This window comes from Microcaecilia unicolor, chromosome 8 (assembly GCF_901765095.1).
Source record: "Microcaecilia unicolor chromosome 8, aMicUni1.1, whole genome shotgun sequence".
Classification (NCBI taxonomy): domain Eukaryota; kingdom Metazoa; phylum Chordata; class Amphibia; order Gymnophiona; family Siphonopidae; genus Microcaecilia; species Microcaecilia unicolor.
Window position 1 is genome coordinate 166,151,873 of NC_044038.1, and position 16,455 is coordinate 166,168,327.

The 16,455-nt window shown below is 41.1% G+C and overlaps 1 protein-coding gene across 1 annotated transcript in view; it reads left to right on the forward strand.

Moving 5' to 3' along the window:
• COL23A1 (collagen type XXIII alpha 1 chain) overlaps nucleotides 1-16,455 on the forward strand; it is a 463,688-nt gene that overhangs the window by 431,257 nt on the left and 15,976 nt on the right. The window contains exons 18-26 of the mRNA XM_030213109.1: nucleotides 2,057-2,128; nucleotides 3,741-3,785; nucleotides 4,748-4,828; nucleotides 6,601-6,663; nucleotides 7,862-7,912; nucleotides 9,637-9,663; nucleotides 14,162-14,224; nucleotides 14,311-14,364; nucleotides 15,844-15,870. Coding sequence (XP_030068969.1) covers nucleotides 2,057-2,128; nucleotides 3,741-3,785; nucleotides 4,748-4,828; nucleotides 6,601-6,663; nucleotides 7,862-7,912; nucleotides 9,637-9,663; nucleotides 14,162-14,224; nucleotides 14,311-14,364; nucleotides 15,844-15,870 — 483 coding nt within the window. The remainder of the gene's footprint in view (nucleotides 1-2,056; nucleotides 2,129-3,740; nucleotides 3,786-4,747; nucleotides 4,829-6,600; nucleotides 6,664-7,861; nucleotides 7,913-9,636; nucleotides 9,664-14,161; nucleotides 14,225-14,310; nucleotides 14,365-15,843; nucleotides 15,871-16,455) is intronic.

A 16,455-nucleotide genomic window follows, 5' to 3' on the forward strand; every position in this document is an offset into this window, starting at 1 on the left:
CCAAGCGGTTCTCCACGTCACCAAATTTGGTTGCACCCATTTAGGCCATATTTTACTTGGTGTAAATCCCAATGCCTAAATTAGGCGCAAATCGGGTGTATTCTATAATAATGCACATAGATTTTAGAAACACCCACGCCCCGCCCATGGTCACACCCCCTTTTCAACTACGTGACTTAGGATTTAGGCGCAACACGTTATAGAATACACTTAGCGAGTTGTGCGTGTAAATCTCAATGACAATTAGTGCTGATAATTGCTTATTAACATCCAATTAACAGTTCTGATTAGCTAGTTAACCATTTAAGTGATGTGCATTGCTATAGACTATGCTTCGGTTTCCACGTGGATTTTCAGGCACCATATATAAAATCCAGGGGATTGCACCTAACTTTAAGCATTTACGCCTGCCAAAAGTTGGTGTAAATGCTGACACCCAACTGATGGCATTTAGATGTCCAAATGCAGGTATTTTCTAACGTCACACCCCTGACTCACCCATGCCCCTCCTATGGCTGCGCCCCATCTGGAGTTATGCACTATGAAATATTAGGTTCACATGTTACAGAATAGAGCATAGGGCAAATCCGCACACAACTCCTAATTACTACCAATTACATTAACTCCAATAATTGATTTTAGTGTCTAATTAATTTATGCTCAGATCTGAGAACCTTGCCCAAATTTGGGGAACCTATGCATAATCCAGGGGTTAAAGACAACACAGTTTCCTGCTGGTGATGCTGGCACACTTTTAGAGAGCACATGAAAGCCTGATATTCTAAACATATTTGTGGTAAAATCTGTGATGTTTGGCTTCCCACTATTTGAATTAATTGTCTGAAACCATTTAAAAGGTATTCAAGGTTGAAGTCGGTGTATTGGTGCTGTGATCCTTCATCACGGAAGCTTTCTTGTTATTTGGTCCATTGTAATATAATAAATTAGAAAAGCCATATTTCTTCCTTTATTGAGGGGTTGCCTCTTTCATTCATTTATGCCAGCACTGTAATATAGAACTCCCTCCTATGCCAACTGATGTGCTGTAATTACCATTTGATCAAGCCAAGTGAATTGAAATATATTTTTCACAAATAAACATCTCCACAAACGCTGCTGGTTAGTTGTATACACCTGTGGACTTATGCTTATTGTTTGCTAGTAAACCCTTCCCTTCGCTCTGCACTGCTCTGTTGACTGATAAGCCTTGGAATGGCTGTGTCTTTAATACTGTGTCAGCAGCGGCCATGTTTGCTGTGGGCTTCCTTCTAAAACATTGCTGACAATAAGCGATCAACACACAACCTTTCATTCTTGATAACCAAGTGCTAAGTTAATGCAGCAATACTGTTAAACTCCAACACTTAAGGTTAGATCATTTAAGCAGCAGAACAAAATCATTGAGATTTTCTATCCTGAGGGAACAAGTTTCAAACTGTGCATGTAGGAACAAAGATTTTATATCTAATTTAAAAAAAAAAAAAGTTTCATACTTCCTTTACCTTTGAAAACTGCCCTGGATATAATGTACTTGCATACTTTTGCATCTACTTTTGTTGGGGAGCAAAAGTTATCTGGAAAATAACATAGATTTGAAAATACCATCTGTGCATGTTATTTTTCAATCCTGTCCAAAACACACCCATGAGGACACCTGCCCTCAGTCTAGTTAAACTGAGCTTGCTATAGAATCATGTGCTTCTAGCCATTTCCAGACATCTGGTTTACCCAAATAAATTACTGTTTTCCTGGGGAACTGGCTTTGAAAATTGAACTCTCAATGTCAAAATATGGGTGTTGCAACTCAGTTTCTGTGCATCTGATGTATCAATATTGTATAAAGATATGGATGACCCCTGGGATGGAGAGATAGCATAGGAGATGTAATTATAATTAAAGATGCATGGAGATAAAATATATTTTCATAAAGCAGAAAAGAAACCTAGTGTGAAGAATGGAGTTTAAAAAAAATTTAAATGAAAAAAATCACCTTATTTTAATGGCTGCAAGCTAGACGTCTGCTTTAAAGATGCTTTTATATTTGAAATCTTCACAGGGTCCTCCAGGTCCTCCAGGATTACAAGGGCCTGAAGGTCCACCAGGTCTTCAAGGAGCACCAGGATCAAAGGTTAGATGAGTATAATTTGCATATGCAATTTAATTGAATAATAAGCTAATTAGCTCCCATAATTGGCTTTTAACAAGCAATTATTGGCACTAATTAGATTTAATTGGAATTTTACGTGCAAGAAAAAAGGGGCAAAGAAATGGAAGGGTCATGGGTGGAATGGAGACATTGCTAGCAGTTACACATGCAGTTATAGAATAAGTGAGGATACGTGCCCAATTTAGGCACGTAAATTTGCACCACGCTATTCTATAAACTGTGACTAACTTTAAATGTGGCTTATAGAATATCACTTTTTTCAATGCCAAATTTTTCGGCACTATATATAGAATTCACCCCTTACTGTATTATTGTTAGGGGAGTTTCACGCAGGGCTGACATTTAAGCATGTAATTATAGAGCACTGTAAATTACGCTTCTGTAACCACTATATTACTCTTCCTCTACTCAATTTCTGAAGAGAACTCCCCTCCGAACTCTGTATTCAATTATTTCACTTCAGTAGCACCAAGAGTGGTGCAGTTTGGGAAAGAGCAGATTGATTCTGATTGATTCTTTGGTTACATTGATTCACTTTACCTGGATTTTTCTACAACTTTGAACATCGACATTACTTGTTCATCTGTATTGTTCTAGACTCCTGACATAGGGGCCATTCAGCCGAAACACGGCCCGTGTTGAGTCTGATGGAAGAGAATCATTAAAGTTTCCTTGCATCATTTATATTTTTGTGGTTTCTTGTCATCTCCACTGTCTCCTGTTCAGAAATATGCTAAACATTGCAAACTTTGGCAGTCACTCATATCAGAAGGCCCATTTAAGGGAAAGAGAATGGGATTTGATGTACTGCCTTTCTGTGAAAGCAGTTTACATATTATATACAGGTACTTGTTTTGTATCTGGGGCAACAGAGGGTTAGTTGACTTGCCCAGGGTCACAAGGAGCTGCAGTGGGAATCAATCCTGTTCCCCTGGCTCTCGGACCACTGCAGTAAGCATTAGGCTACTTCTCCATTCCAAGTATTAGAGTTCTACCATGTTCCCTAGCTGGGCTGTGACCAGCTATTAGAAATCGGGACCCTCTTAAGATTCACTTTTGGCTCGACACCACCCAACAAGAACTGGAAACTAGATTCAGAGCTGTGCCCAATCCTTGTTTATTGCTACACAGCCCCTTAACAACAATTCATAAGACTAACAGGAAGAAGCAGGGTCAAAGCCAGGCTGGAATTAAGGACCAGGAATTTGAAAGAGATCAGAATGTAAACAGGAGCATCATAGGATAATGCAGACATCTCCAAGCACAGATGCAATAATGCTCCAGCCAGGAACACAGTCGAGAGTAGGGACAAAATGCACCAGCCAATCCGAACCGGGTACTGCTGGGAAAATCACAAAACACAAACGCATTAACAGAGAGAATGCAGCTTAGCAGAAGGCGATTCCTGTAGATGCCAGATGGGTCATACTGAAAGAGTGAGCCCCAGAACTCACCAAACATTTGGGTCAAGGCTATCCAGGTCCTAACAAGTTATGCAGTAACTAGGACGTTATTGTGTCCTCTCATGCAAGATAGTTCACTTTATTACCATGCTGTTTTTATACCAACACAGGGAGAACTTGGGTTACCTGGCCCTCCTGGAGTGGATGGAGTGAAGGTATAGTCATCAGATGAAATGTTACCTTTTAAAGTATTTTATTGCTTCATTCATTATTTGTATTTTAATAATTTATGTGCAATATGAGTGGAACGAAGTGCTCAGTGATCAAAGGGAAATGTGGTGAAGTTCTTGCGGGTGGTGATACCCTTTAAAGGGCCAACCGAATGCACATGTACTGCAACATTTCATCTTATTGGTGCTTTAAAAGTTATCACAGATTACAAAGATCCAGGTTTTTTTGTGTACTCAGCACTTTGCATTAAATAAATCTACAGACGACAGTTTACAAAAGTCACTGAAGATAATTTAAACAAAACACTGGCCAGTTTTTGTAATGTATTTGAATGTTTTTGGTTAGTGTGGCATGCCTAGCTTTTTCTTTGCTACAGTTTTAGAAGATTATAGAGCTCTGTGTTGTTGCTAATACCTAGAATATGCTATTAGTGGATAATTTTGCAAGTTGTCCAAGCTAGCAGTATCCATGGGTGACTCCAAAGATGACAAACAAATGTAACTGATTTATCAAAAATTCTATACATTTGTGGAAGGAAATCTTCTCCCTTATTAGTAGGGATGGAAAGATTACCATGATATTTGATCATTTTCTAATAGCAACAACAGTCGGCCAGCTGTATTATATTTATCTTGATACAATATTAAAACATTTACTCAAAACAGAATTTCTTCAATCATATTAATACATTATTTTCCCACTGAGGACCTGATTTACCAAAGTTTGTTAACGTGTTACATACAGTAATGTAAATTAATGTACATTAATGCAAGTTCTGTGTTGTATTAAGTAAACAAGGCTATTGACAATAATGGGGCTTGTGTTAAGTAAGGCGAATTAAATCACATTAACACAAGTTAGTAAATCTAGCCCTAAAAGGGGCAAAAAAAGGTTCCTATATTAGTATCTCCCCTTGCCTAATAAAATTCTGTTGTGTTATCTCTAGGGTTCTAAAGGAGATCCAGGAGACATGGGGACACCCGGACCAAAAGGAGAGAAAGGCGAAATGGGTTTATCAGGTCCAGTGGTACGTTCATCTTTCAAAGTAACCGTAAACTTTGTATGCTTACCTTACTGCTTGGTTGAACACTGTCCTGCACTTTTGAGCTGTAATGACAAAATACAGGCAACCCAAAAGTAAGGATGTTATAATGCCTTTGTATTGGTCCATGGTGCGACCGCACCTCGAATATTGTGTTCAATTCTGGTCACCACATCTCAAAAAAGATATAGTGGAATTAGAAAAGGTACAGAGAAGGTTGATGAAAATGATAAAGGGGATGGGATGACTTCCCTATGAGTAAAGGCTAAAGCGACTAGGGCTCTTCAGCTTGGAGAAGAGACGGCTGAGGGGAGATATGATAGAGGTCTATAAAATAATTAGTGGAGTGGAACAGGTAGATGTGAATCGTCTGTTTACTCTTTCCAAAAATTCTTGGATTAGGGAGCATGCGATGAAGCTACAAAGTAGTAAATTTAATACCAATCGGAGAAAATATTTCTTCACTCAACGTGTAATTAAACTCTGGAATTCGTTGCCAAAGAATTTGGTAAAGGCGGTTAGCTTAGCGGGGTTTAAACAGGGTCTGGAAGGCTTCCTAAAGGAAAAGTCCATAGACCATTTTTTAATTGACTTGGGGAAAATCCACTGCTTATTTCTGGGATAAGCATCATAAAATGTATTGAGCTTTTCTGGGATCTTGCCAGGTATTTGTGACCTGGATTGGCCACTGTCGGAAACAGGATACTGGGCTTGATGGACCTTTGGTCTGTCCCAGTATGGCAATACTTATGTACTTATGTAGGTGACTGTGCTCTATTTAAATCCAGTGTACCCATTTTGTTTCCTCACTGACCTGATGAGGGGAGAATAACTCTTGAAAGCTAAACACATATTTATTAAGTCAGTCCAATAATAAGGTATTGCCTACAAATTATTAAAGACTAATTTTACACTGTATTGTGAAAGACTTGCTAGGTATCAAATCTAGTTTCCTATCGAAGCTGAAAGAGAAAAATGAACAGCACAAGAAAGATAATATAGTGATCCAGAAAGAAAGATGAGTTGTGATTCTGAACAAATGTTCTTTTATATTGCATTCAAGTGCAATGCTTTGTTTTAACATTTCTTGATGAGGCAATTGTGGCATTGTTCCCCAAAATAGGTTTAAAATGGTGCAAAATTAAGAAGGAGCTAGCCAAATAAGTTCTGTTTTCTAATATTAATATTTAACCATCTCTTTGACCTCATGTGCAACTTTCTTTAAATTAGTCACCTTACTTTCTAACTCTTCTTACTGTCTTACCTACCTATATGTCCCATCTTTGCTTTACTCTTCACTATCAATTCAAATATTCTATTACGTATTGTGTTGACATTGTAAGTAGTGTACTATGCCATACTTTGTATTGTTATTTGAATATTTTTACTGCTGTAATTGCCTGTTACTCATGCTTGATCTATTCTTACTGTACACCGCCTTGAGTGAATTCCTTCAAAAAGGCGGTAAATAACTCCTAATAAATATAAATAAATAGGTCCATTTATTGCAACTGTCACAGGCCTGGCCATGGCCAAAGAGTCAGCTACATTTGTAGACGATGATCTTTCCCTTTCACAGTTCTTTTCTCTCCCACGACCATTATCCTCTTGATTAGAAACACTGCAGTCGCTCCATTTTCTAATTGTTTTTGTTCCTTTGTCATCTTAGCAAGCTGACAAAAGATGTGCTTTCTTCCTGTTCTTCCTTTTAAAAATTATAAAAGTATTCCCAACTTTTAATATTTTATAACTTTCAGGGAGTGGATGGACCAAAAGGGGAGAAAGGAGAAGCTGGAATTGCAAGTCTGCAAGAGACTCTAGTAAGGTTTATCAGCCTTAGTAAACTGCTCAAGGGACACTGTGTAAATTACTAGAATGGAAATTTGCAAGTTGTTGGCTCATTTTGAACTGTAACCATTCAGTTTGCTTATGGCAGTAACATTGTTGGCTTATCCTATTCAGCTGCTGCTGGATCTCAAACAAGGAGTCCAAGAGTATAGAGGTGAAAGGTAGATTTCACCAAAAAGAGGCTAGCTGAATTCACTTGCAGGGTAACACAGGAAGCAAATGTGGAGTGTGGTAAAAATGTTCTCATTTCTCTCACCAATAACTAAGGGACCCTTTTACAAAGGTGTGCTGAAAAATGGACTGCGGTAGTGTAGATGCATTTTGGGCAGGCACAGAATCATTTTTTCAGCGCACCTGTAAAAAGTGTCTTTTTAACATTTTTGCAGAAAATGGACGTGTGGCAAAATGAAAATTGCCGCGCGTCCATTTTGAGTCTGAGACCTTACCGCCAGATATGGACCTAGCGGTAAGGTCTCACGCGGTAACCGGCGGTAATTTTTGTAGCGCCGGAAATGACGGCGTGGTAGGGGTGGGAAGTGCCACCAGGCTGCTGCGGTAGCCTGGCGGTACTTCCGGTATAGCTAGTGGTAAGCCCATGTTGGGCTTACCGACACTTAGTAAAAGCAGCCTTAAGGGCATCCTTGGTCTTACAGAATATATTAATGGAAACATATAAAAACAGCGCTGTACCATATAAGAAATGTACTTTTGAAAATTCAATTCTCCATCAATACTCCCAGAATCTTAACAGATTGCACTATTGTAAGAACAGAGCCCATTAATTTAATAAGAATAACAGGAGTGGGGTAATCTTTTTGTGAAAGCAGTAGGACTCCGGATTTATTGGGATTTAATCTTAATTTATGTTGTTTGAGCCAGTCTGATATGATATCAAGTTTGCTGTGGAGGTAGCATGCAGGCATTTACAGTCAGTTATGATTCAGGATAAATATTTTCAAATGCAAGGAATAAATTTGTAGTTCATAAAGCAATATTAACTAATATTTCTACTACTATAATTGTCCAGTAAAGGGTTATTCAGTTAAATTAAAGACTACTTCCTTTTATGCTGCTACCCCTCTCGATTGAAATAAGCTTAGTGATCAAACAGCAAATAATTCCATTTCAGATAGAAACAGTTTTAATTAGTAATTCATTTCTTTGGTGTAGATTATACCGGAGCAAGGACCACCTGGACCACCAGGGCCTTCAGGTCCTATGGTAAGTTGATAAGTAACGTTTGCTGTTGCTAACATTGGGCTAAAATTTTAGTCCCAATGAATATATTGATTTAAGCACCAGCATTTAAATTAATACATGTATTCAGTACCATTATCCTTATAGATAGCAAAGTTGAACATATGAATAGTGCAGTCACCATGCTAGCACTGTCCATTTAGTTTAGTCCTGCTATTCAGGAGTAACTTGGATCACTTCTGCCTAGGACGGCTCCAATCTCAAAATGGCTGCTGCGATCTCCTGCAGCAGACTGGCGCGGGTAGCCACAGCAGCCGTTTTGACTATGGAGCTGGTATCGGCAAGAGCAGCTGATGATCGCTCTTGCCCCAACTAGGCCACTAGACTACTAGGGTTTGTAAAGTAGGCTTGGGGGAGCCTACAGATGGGGGGCTGATTTTGTTCAGAGGGTCAGGAGTGGGGCCTGTTGTTGCTTGGGGGGGGGGAGAGGGAGAGAAGGCCACTTTTGTTCAGAGGGAGGGGGAGTTTTGGTTTCAGCCAAAAATGTACTGCCATTTTCCACCATAACCGAAACAAGGCCAAATTCGAATTTTGGGCCGGTTTCAATGCTGAGACTGAAACTGCAACTTCGTCAACCTCTAATGTGAGGTAACGTGACATTATTCTGAACATTACTATTCACAGGTCACTATGAAACCTTAATGGAGCATCTTAAAGAATTTTAAAGAAATGACTTCCTGATACAAGTTTTTTTGCTGTATGTACTTATGGAATTTTGCACAGTACAGTAGAAGTCCAGACCACCCAAGAATCCGAACCCTTCAAGTGTTCTTGCTGACCACCCAAGGACCCGTAAAACTGCCTGAGAGTCTGGAGACCCCCTCTGCCAGACTTGCACACTCTCACTCTGCTCCCGGTCCTTCAATCACTCTCCCAAGCCCCCAAGGATCCCCCGTGGCTATGCCTCCCCCTCCTTCCCTCCCTTCTCCTCCCCACACAATCTGGTGTCTTTCCTCCCACTCCCGGCACTGCCTGCTTGCTTCCTCTCTAACCTGGTCCTGAAGTCTTTACAATGTCAATGGGGACAGCAGCCTTACTCACTGGCTGCCTCCAGCATGCACCAGGCCTTCCCCCTCTGACCTGCACCTGGAAAGGGCAGTATAGGTCAGAGGGGAAAGGCCCGGTGCATGCTGAAGGCAACCAGTGATTAAGGCTACCACTGGCACTGCAAAGACTTCAGGTTAGAGAGGGAGCAAGCAGAGAGGGCCTGGGGTGTGGAGTGGGGAGGGGGGGAAGACGCTGGATCGGGCAGGAAGGGAAAGAGGGAAGGAAGGGAGAGGTGTAGCCATGGGTGGGAGTTGATGCTCCTATCCCCATCCTGCATCAGCAACGGGAGAGAGAAAAAACTGCTTTCATGGGGAATCACCAACCCATCACTAACACACCATTTAAGTGAGGCTGGATTCCTCTCCCCCCCCCCCCCCCCAAAAAAAAAAAAAATAAATAAAATTGAGAAACCGAGAGGGAGAGATCAATCACTGACTGAGAATCCAGTAAATCCAAAAATCTAGACTGACCTGAAACCCAAGCAGTTCAGACTTTTGGACTTATCTCTTGGGAGCAATGTTTCCAAATAGTATGGGATTCTCTGGATGGTGCTTGGTATTCTTTCTTTTGATCAGAAAAAAATGTTTGTTTACTCTATTTAAATTTCTGTTCATGAAAGTGTAAAATTTTCTGTTTTCCAGGGTCTTCCAGGAGTTCAGGGGCCTAAGGTAAGCGAAGGACGACATGCATGAGTGAAGAAACATGCCTTCTTGATGACAGCCTCCACACTGCGTAACAAATCTCCCAAAGGAGATTAGGTTTTAAGGGGGGAAGTTATCAATATGCACTACTGTTAACTGAGTTATTAGCATAAAATGGGACCTGTGCTAAAATATCCCGTTATAACAGTAGCCCACATTGATAACTTCCTCACTAAATAAACTATTTGGCGCTAAGTACATAAGTACATAAGTACATAAGTAGTGCCATACTGGGAAAGACCAAAGGTCCATCTAGCCCAGCATCCTGTCACCGACAGTGGCCAATCCAGGTCAAGGGCACCTGGCACGCTCCCCAAACGTAAAAACATTCCAGACAAGTTATACCTAAAAATGCGGAATTTTTCCAAGTCCATTTAATAGCGGTCTATGGACTTGTCCTTTAGGAATCTATCTAACCCCTTTTTAAACTCCGTCAAGCTAACCGCCCGTACCACGTTCTCCGGCAACGAATTCCAGAGTCTAATTACACGTTGGGTGAAGAAAAATTTTCTCCGATTCGTTTTAAATTTACCACACTGTAGCTTCAACTCATGCCCTCTAGTCCTAGTATTTTTGGATAGCGTGAACAGTCGCTTCACATCCACCCGATCCATTCCACTCATTATTTTATACACTTCTATCATATCTCCCCTCAGCCGTCTCTTCTCCAAGCTGAAAAGCCCTAGCCTTCTCAGCCTCTCTTCATAGGAAAGTCGTCCCATCCCCACTATCATTTTCGTCGCCCTTCGCTGTACCTTTTCCAATTCTACTATATCTTTTTTGAGATACGGAGACCAGTATTGAACACAATACTCCAGGTGCGGTCGCACCATGGAGCGATACAACGGCATTATAACATCCGCACACCTGGACTCCATACCCTTCCTAATAACACCCAACATTCTATTCGCTTTCCTAGCCGCAGCAGCACACTGAGCAGAAGGTTTCAGCGTATCATCGACGACGACACCCAGATCCCTTTCTTGATCCGTAACTCCTAACGCGGAACCTTGCAAGACGTAGCTATAATTCGGGTTCCTCTTACCCACATGCATCACTTTGCACTTGTCAACATTGAACTTCATCTGCCACTTGCACGCCCATTCTCCCAGTCTCGCAAGGTCCTCCTGTAATCGTTCACATTCCTCCTGCGACTTGACGACCCTGAATAATTTTGTGTCATCGGCGAATTTAATTACCTCACTAGTTATTCCCATCTCTAGGTCATTTATAAATACATTAAAAAGCAACGGACCCAGCACAGACCCCTGCGGGACCCCACTAACTACCCTCCTCCACTGAGAATACTGGCCACGCAATCCTACTCTCTGCTTCCTATCTTTCAACCAGTTCTTAATCCATAATAGTACCCTACCTCCGATTCCATGACTCTGCAATTTCTTCAGGAGTCTTTCGTGCGGCACTTTGTCAAACGCCTTCTGAAAATCCAGATATACAATATCAACCGGCTCCCCATTGTCCACATGTTTGCTTACCCCCTCAAAAAAATGCATTAGATTGGTGAGGCAAGACTTCCCTTCACTAAATCCGTGCTGACTTTGTCTCATCAGTCCATGTTTTTGTATATGCTCTGCAATTTTATTCTTAATAATAGCCTCCACCATCTTGCCCGGCACCGACGTCAGACTCACCGGTCTATAATTTCCCGGATCTCCTCTGGAACCCTTCTTAAAAATCGGAGTAACATTGGCTACCCTCCAGTCTTCCGGTATTACACTCGATTTTAGGGACAGATTGCATATTTCTAACAGTAGCTCCGCAAGTTCATTTTTTAGTTCTATTAATACTCTGGGATGAATACCATCAGGTCCCGGTGATTTACTACTCTTCAGCTTGCTGAACTGACCCATTACATCCTCCAAGGTTACAGAGAATTTGTTTAGTTTCTCCGACTCCCCCGCTTCAAATATTCTTTCCGGCACCGGTGTGTCCCCCAAATCCTCCTCGGTGAAGACCGAAGCAAAGAATTCATTTAATTTCTCCGCTACGGCTTTGTCCTCCTTGATCGCCCCTTTAACACCATTTTCGTCCAGCGGCCCAACCGACTCTTTGGCCGGTTTCCTGCTTTTAATGTATCTAAAAAAATTTTTACTATGTATTTTTGCTTCCAACGCTAATTTCTTCTCAAAGTCCTTTTTTGCCCTCCTTATCTCCGCTTTGCATTTGGCTTGGCATTCCTTATGATCTATCCTGTTACTTTCAGTTGGTTCTCTTCTCCACTTTCTGAAGGATTGTTTTTTGGCTCTAATGATTTCCTTTATCTTACTGTTTAGCCACGCCGGCTGACGTTTAGTCTTTTTTCCCTTTTTTCTAATACGTGGAATATATTTGTCCTGAACCTCCAGGATGGTGTTTTTAAACAGCATCCACGCCTGATGCAAGTTTTTTACTCTGCGAGCTGCTCCTTTCAGTCTTTTTTTCACCATTTTTCTCATTTTGTCGTAATCACCTTTTCTATAGTTAAACGCTAGCGTACTTGATTTCCTAGTTTCACTTCCTTCAATGCCAATATCAAAACCGATCATATTATGATCACTGTTATCAAGCGGCCCTCGTATCGTTACCCCCTGCACTAGATCATGAGCACCACTAAGGACTAAGTCTAGTATTTTTCCTTCTCTTGTCGGCTCCTGAACTAGCTGTTCCATGAAGCTGTCCTTGATTTCATCAAGAAATCTTATGTCCCTTGCGTGTACAGATGTTACATTAACCCAGTCTATATGCGGGTAATTGAAATCCCCCATTATTATTGTGTTGCCCAGTTTGTTTGCGTCCCTGATTGAAAAACTTACCGGCTTCCCCAAGGTTGAACTAGGATTAGGAGTTGACTTGTTTTAAGTTAGGGATACAGGAACTCAGCCCTCAAGTGCTGCAAGCAGACAGTTTTCAGGATATCCCTAATGAATATGCATGAGATAGATTTACATACACTGGGGGCAGTATCCATGCAGATGTATCTCAATGCATATTCATTAGGGATATCCTGAAAGCCTGGCCTGTTTGCGACACTGGAGGCCTGAACTCCTTTATTATCCCTGTTTTAAGGGGCTAGGTGAATTAAGATTCATAGATTTACAAGGGGAAATGGAGAAAATTTGACAATTTTTCAGTCTGTATATGGTTTACCCTTTCTGCTGTGTAAACTTGAAGCTTAGTGTGGGGGGGTGAAGATGTTGGATTGGGGAGGATGCCTGGCATAGCTGAGTTGAGTGACCGGGGAAGGTAGTTAGATTGGAGGGAAGGAAAAATAGCAAGTAAGTTGGGAGGAATAGAGGCAGAGTGGAAGAAGGAAGGAAGGTGGATCAAACGGAGAAAATCTTAGTGGACTGAGGAGATGTTGGGAGCCTAGTAAGATGATAGTTAAGAACAATGAGATGCCACCTGGGGATACATTGTGGGCAAGATGACAGCGCAGAATTATGAATGGTATAAAGTTGAGCCAGAAGAGATGAAACATAATAGTGGCCAGTCCTGGCCCCGAAAAGTACTGTAGTTAGCTAGTGTAGAGTCCATCTGGCCTATTCCAGGGATAAACAGTGGCTTTCCCCAAGTCCACCTTAGTAATGATTTATAGACCTTTCCTCCATGAATTTGTCCAAACCTTTTCTCAAAACATTAAAAACAAAAAAAAATCAAGATATATCTACCCTCACCCCTCTTCCCCTTAGCCTAATTCTCACCCTATACAGCCAAATAAAAATAAAACAGTATTATCTAGTAGGGCAACTATCCAATAAAATGTTGCCTCCAGTATTAATAAAATGTCATGTTTAATTAGCTGTAGGATCTACAACCTCTAATCTCGGGTACAAAGGCTAGTTACATCCCATGAAGTTACTAAGTAAAGGTTTAAAAACAATCTCTTTATAAAGGAAGTTAATAAATCCTAATAAATACATAAAAATATATTTGAGAACATATTTCTTTTCATGCAGCACATAATTAACCTCTGGAACTTGATGCCAGAGAGCATGGTAAAAGCAGTTACCATAGCTGTGTTTTGAAGGTATTTTTTCTTGTTTGTTTTTTGTTACATTTGTCCTTTGTCACAAGATTATTTTTTTAGTCCTCACTCCTTTATTCAGTCTGACCTTGAGACTTCCCTGACCTTTCCCTCTTTAATAAAGGTTGGGGGGGAGCAAGATCTGGTCCTCTTGAGCTTCTTACACACTGGGATCACTTCAAAGCAATTATATGGATATCTTCTCTTTAAATCTAAGCACAGAGACCTTCTTTCATTCAGCTGCAAAATTAAGAGGATTCAAGTAGCTCAGATTGTGACAAGCTCCAGGCCCAAATCCAGACCCGCAGCACAGGAACACCCAGCTCTGCCATGGACTCAAAGCAATTCTCCAGTTTGTTTATTGGTGTATAAAATTTACAGCCCCACAATCAAGACCTTCTTGACTGGTGATAATCCTAAATGGAATCCTCTTTCCTGCAGGGTCTGGACGGTGTAAAAGGTGACAAAGGTGACACTGGTGAAAACGGTTACAGTGGGCCACCAGTAAGTAAAACCTAATATTATTCTTGTAATTGTAAATGCTTATATTTGTAAAAGGTTTTATCTAATATGGTGAATGTTCCTTTCAGGGTCCACCCGGTCCATTGGGGCTCATTGGTCTGCCGGGTACTAAAGGAGAAAAGGTACATCATCATCTTTTTTTGTGGTGGTGGGGTTTATGGCTGGACTCTGAGTCTATTTTAACCTACAAATATTTAAGGCTAGATTCTATATATTGCGCTGAGATTTTCCATGCGGAAATCAAAGCATATTCTATAAAGTACGCTTTAATTTAGGGATACTTTATAGAATATGCCGACCGCCGGTCCACGTGACTAAATTTAGTCATGATCAATTACGCTAACTAAAACCTGGTGTAAATCCCGACGCCAAAATTAGAGGCAGAGCGGGTGTATTCTATAACAACGCACATAGATTTTAGAAATGCCCATGACCCGCCCATTCCACACCCACTTTTCAACTATGTGACTTAGAATTTACGCGCACCACATTACAGAATATGCTTAGCAAGTAGTGTGCGTAGATTCTAATTAATGCCAATTAGTGCTGATAATTGCTGTTAACATCCAATTATCAGCACTGATTAGCCTGTTAACTAATTAAGGGGGTCTTTTACTAAGGTGCACTCACGTTTTTAGCGCGACTAAAGTTGGGCATGCGCTAAACGTTAGAGACGCCTATAGGAATGCATTGGCGTCTCTAACGTGAGTGCGCCTTAGTAAAAGACCCCCTAAGTTATGCGCATTGTTATGGAATACGCATCGATTTCCGCATGCTTTCTCGCAGAATGAGAAGGAATGAGAAAGACTGGCCCTCTCTGTCTTTGGGAAGAGGGGAGGGTCTGCTTGAAAAGACAGGCAGCATTTACAAGCAGCCTCAGATTTTGCTGTATTGAGAAGAGGTTGAGGGGAGTTATAATCAACTGAGATCTAGGGAAGATTAGGGGAGGCAGCAGCTCAGCTGCTGTGAGTTAACCTGCAATTTATTTTTGAGGAGAGACTGGCACAGAGGAGTGGCGTGAGGAGTGGCCTAGTGGTTAGAGCACCAGTCTTGACATCCAAAAGTGACTGGTTCAAATCCCACTACTGCTCCTTGTTATCTTGGGGAAGTCACTTGACCCTCCATTGCCTCGGGTACAAAATTAGATTATGAGCCCTCCAGCAACAGAGAAATGCCCAGTGTATCTGAATGTAACCCCCCTTGAGCTACTACTGAAAAAGGTGTTGAGCAATTCCAAATAAACAAACAAAGCAAGTTTGTTAAAGCATCAGGCAAAAAATGACACAAAACATGAGAAATATTGCTGACACTTCCTGTGTTCTTTCTAGTGAATGCACATCACTAGCAGTTAATTATCCAGATAATTTTACCAAATATCATCCTGATGAATATTGACCTTTAAGTATGCAAGATGTCAGGCATATAGGATGGTCCAACCCTCATATTTATTGTATATTGTAAGTAGTACACATTTTACAAGAATGAGAACTAAAACTTGATTGTTGAGATTGTTTCGTTAGGTTGATTATACCTGACTGATGGACTTTGTTGTATTGGCATTTAATATAGAGTATCATGCTGTGTTCTTTCTTTCATGTTAGGGAAGACCAGGTGAACCAGGACTGGATGTGAGTATTCTTTGACTTCTCACACTTGTTATTTTTTAGAACAAGTTGAGAGAGTGGGGTGGGCAGTAGAACTTTGAAAGGGGCAAAGACTTATTTATCTACAAGGTGGGCAAAAAAAGAGGTTTTTGCTGTTTTCTCAGCAACCGCTCTGAATTTCAAAGTGAAATTTTACAGCTTTATTACTTGTTACTACCTACGTTTATGTGCCGAGTGGAATGAGATTATCTTTAAATACGGCGAAGTTAACTCCGTGTTAACGCTAGTTCCCTTTACTGCGGCCGCCACTCTGATGTAACTTCCTGTTTCATTAGAGGCTCAGGCAGCCGCGGCAAAGGGAAAAGATTGGTGCCAGCAACAGTGCAACACCAGAAACGGGCTGGAAGAAGGAAGGGGGCAGCATCTCGGCCAGGGGGGGAGGGGACGGCGTCCTAGCTCTGCCTCAAGTGGCATCTTGCCTTGAGCTGGCCCTGAGCACATGTGTGCATGCACTCTGGAACACAAGCCCCCTCCAGATCCGGGTAGAGCTTCTTGTTCTCAGACAGCAATTTGCTGCACTTGAAATAATGAATTATACGTGCATGTAGT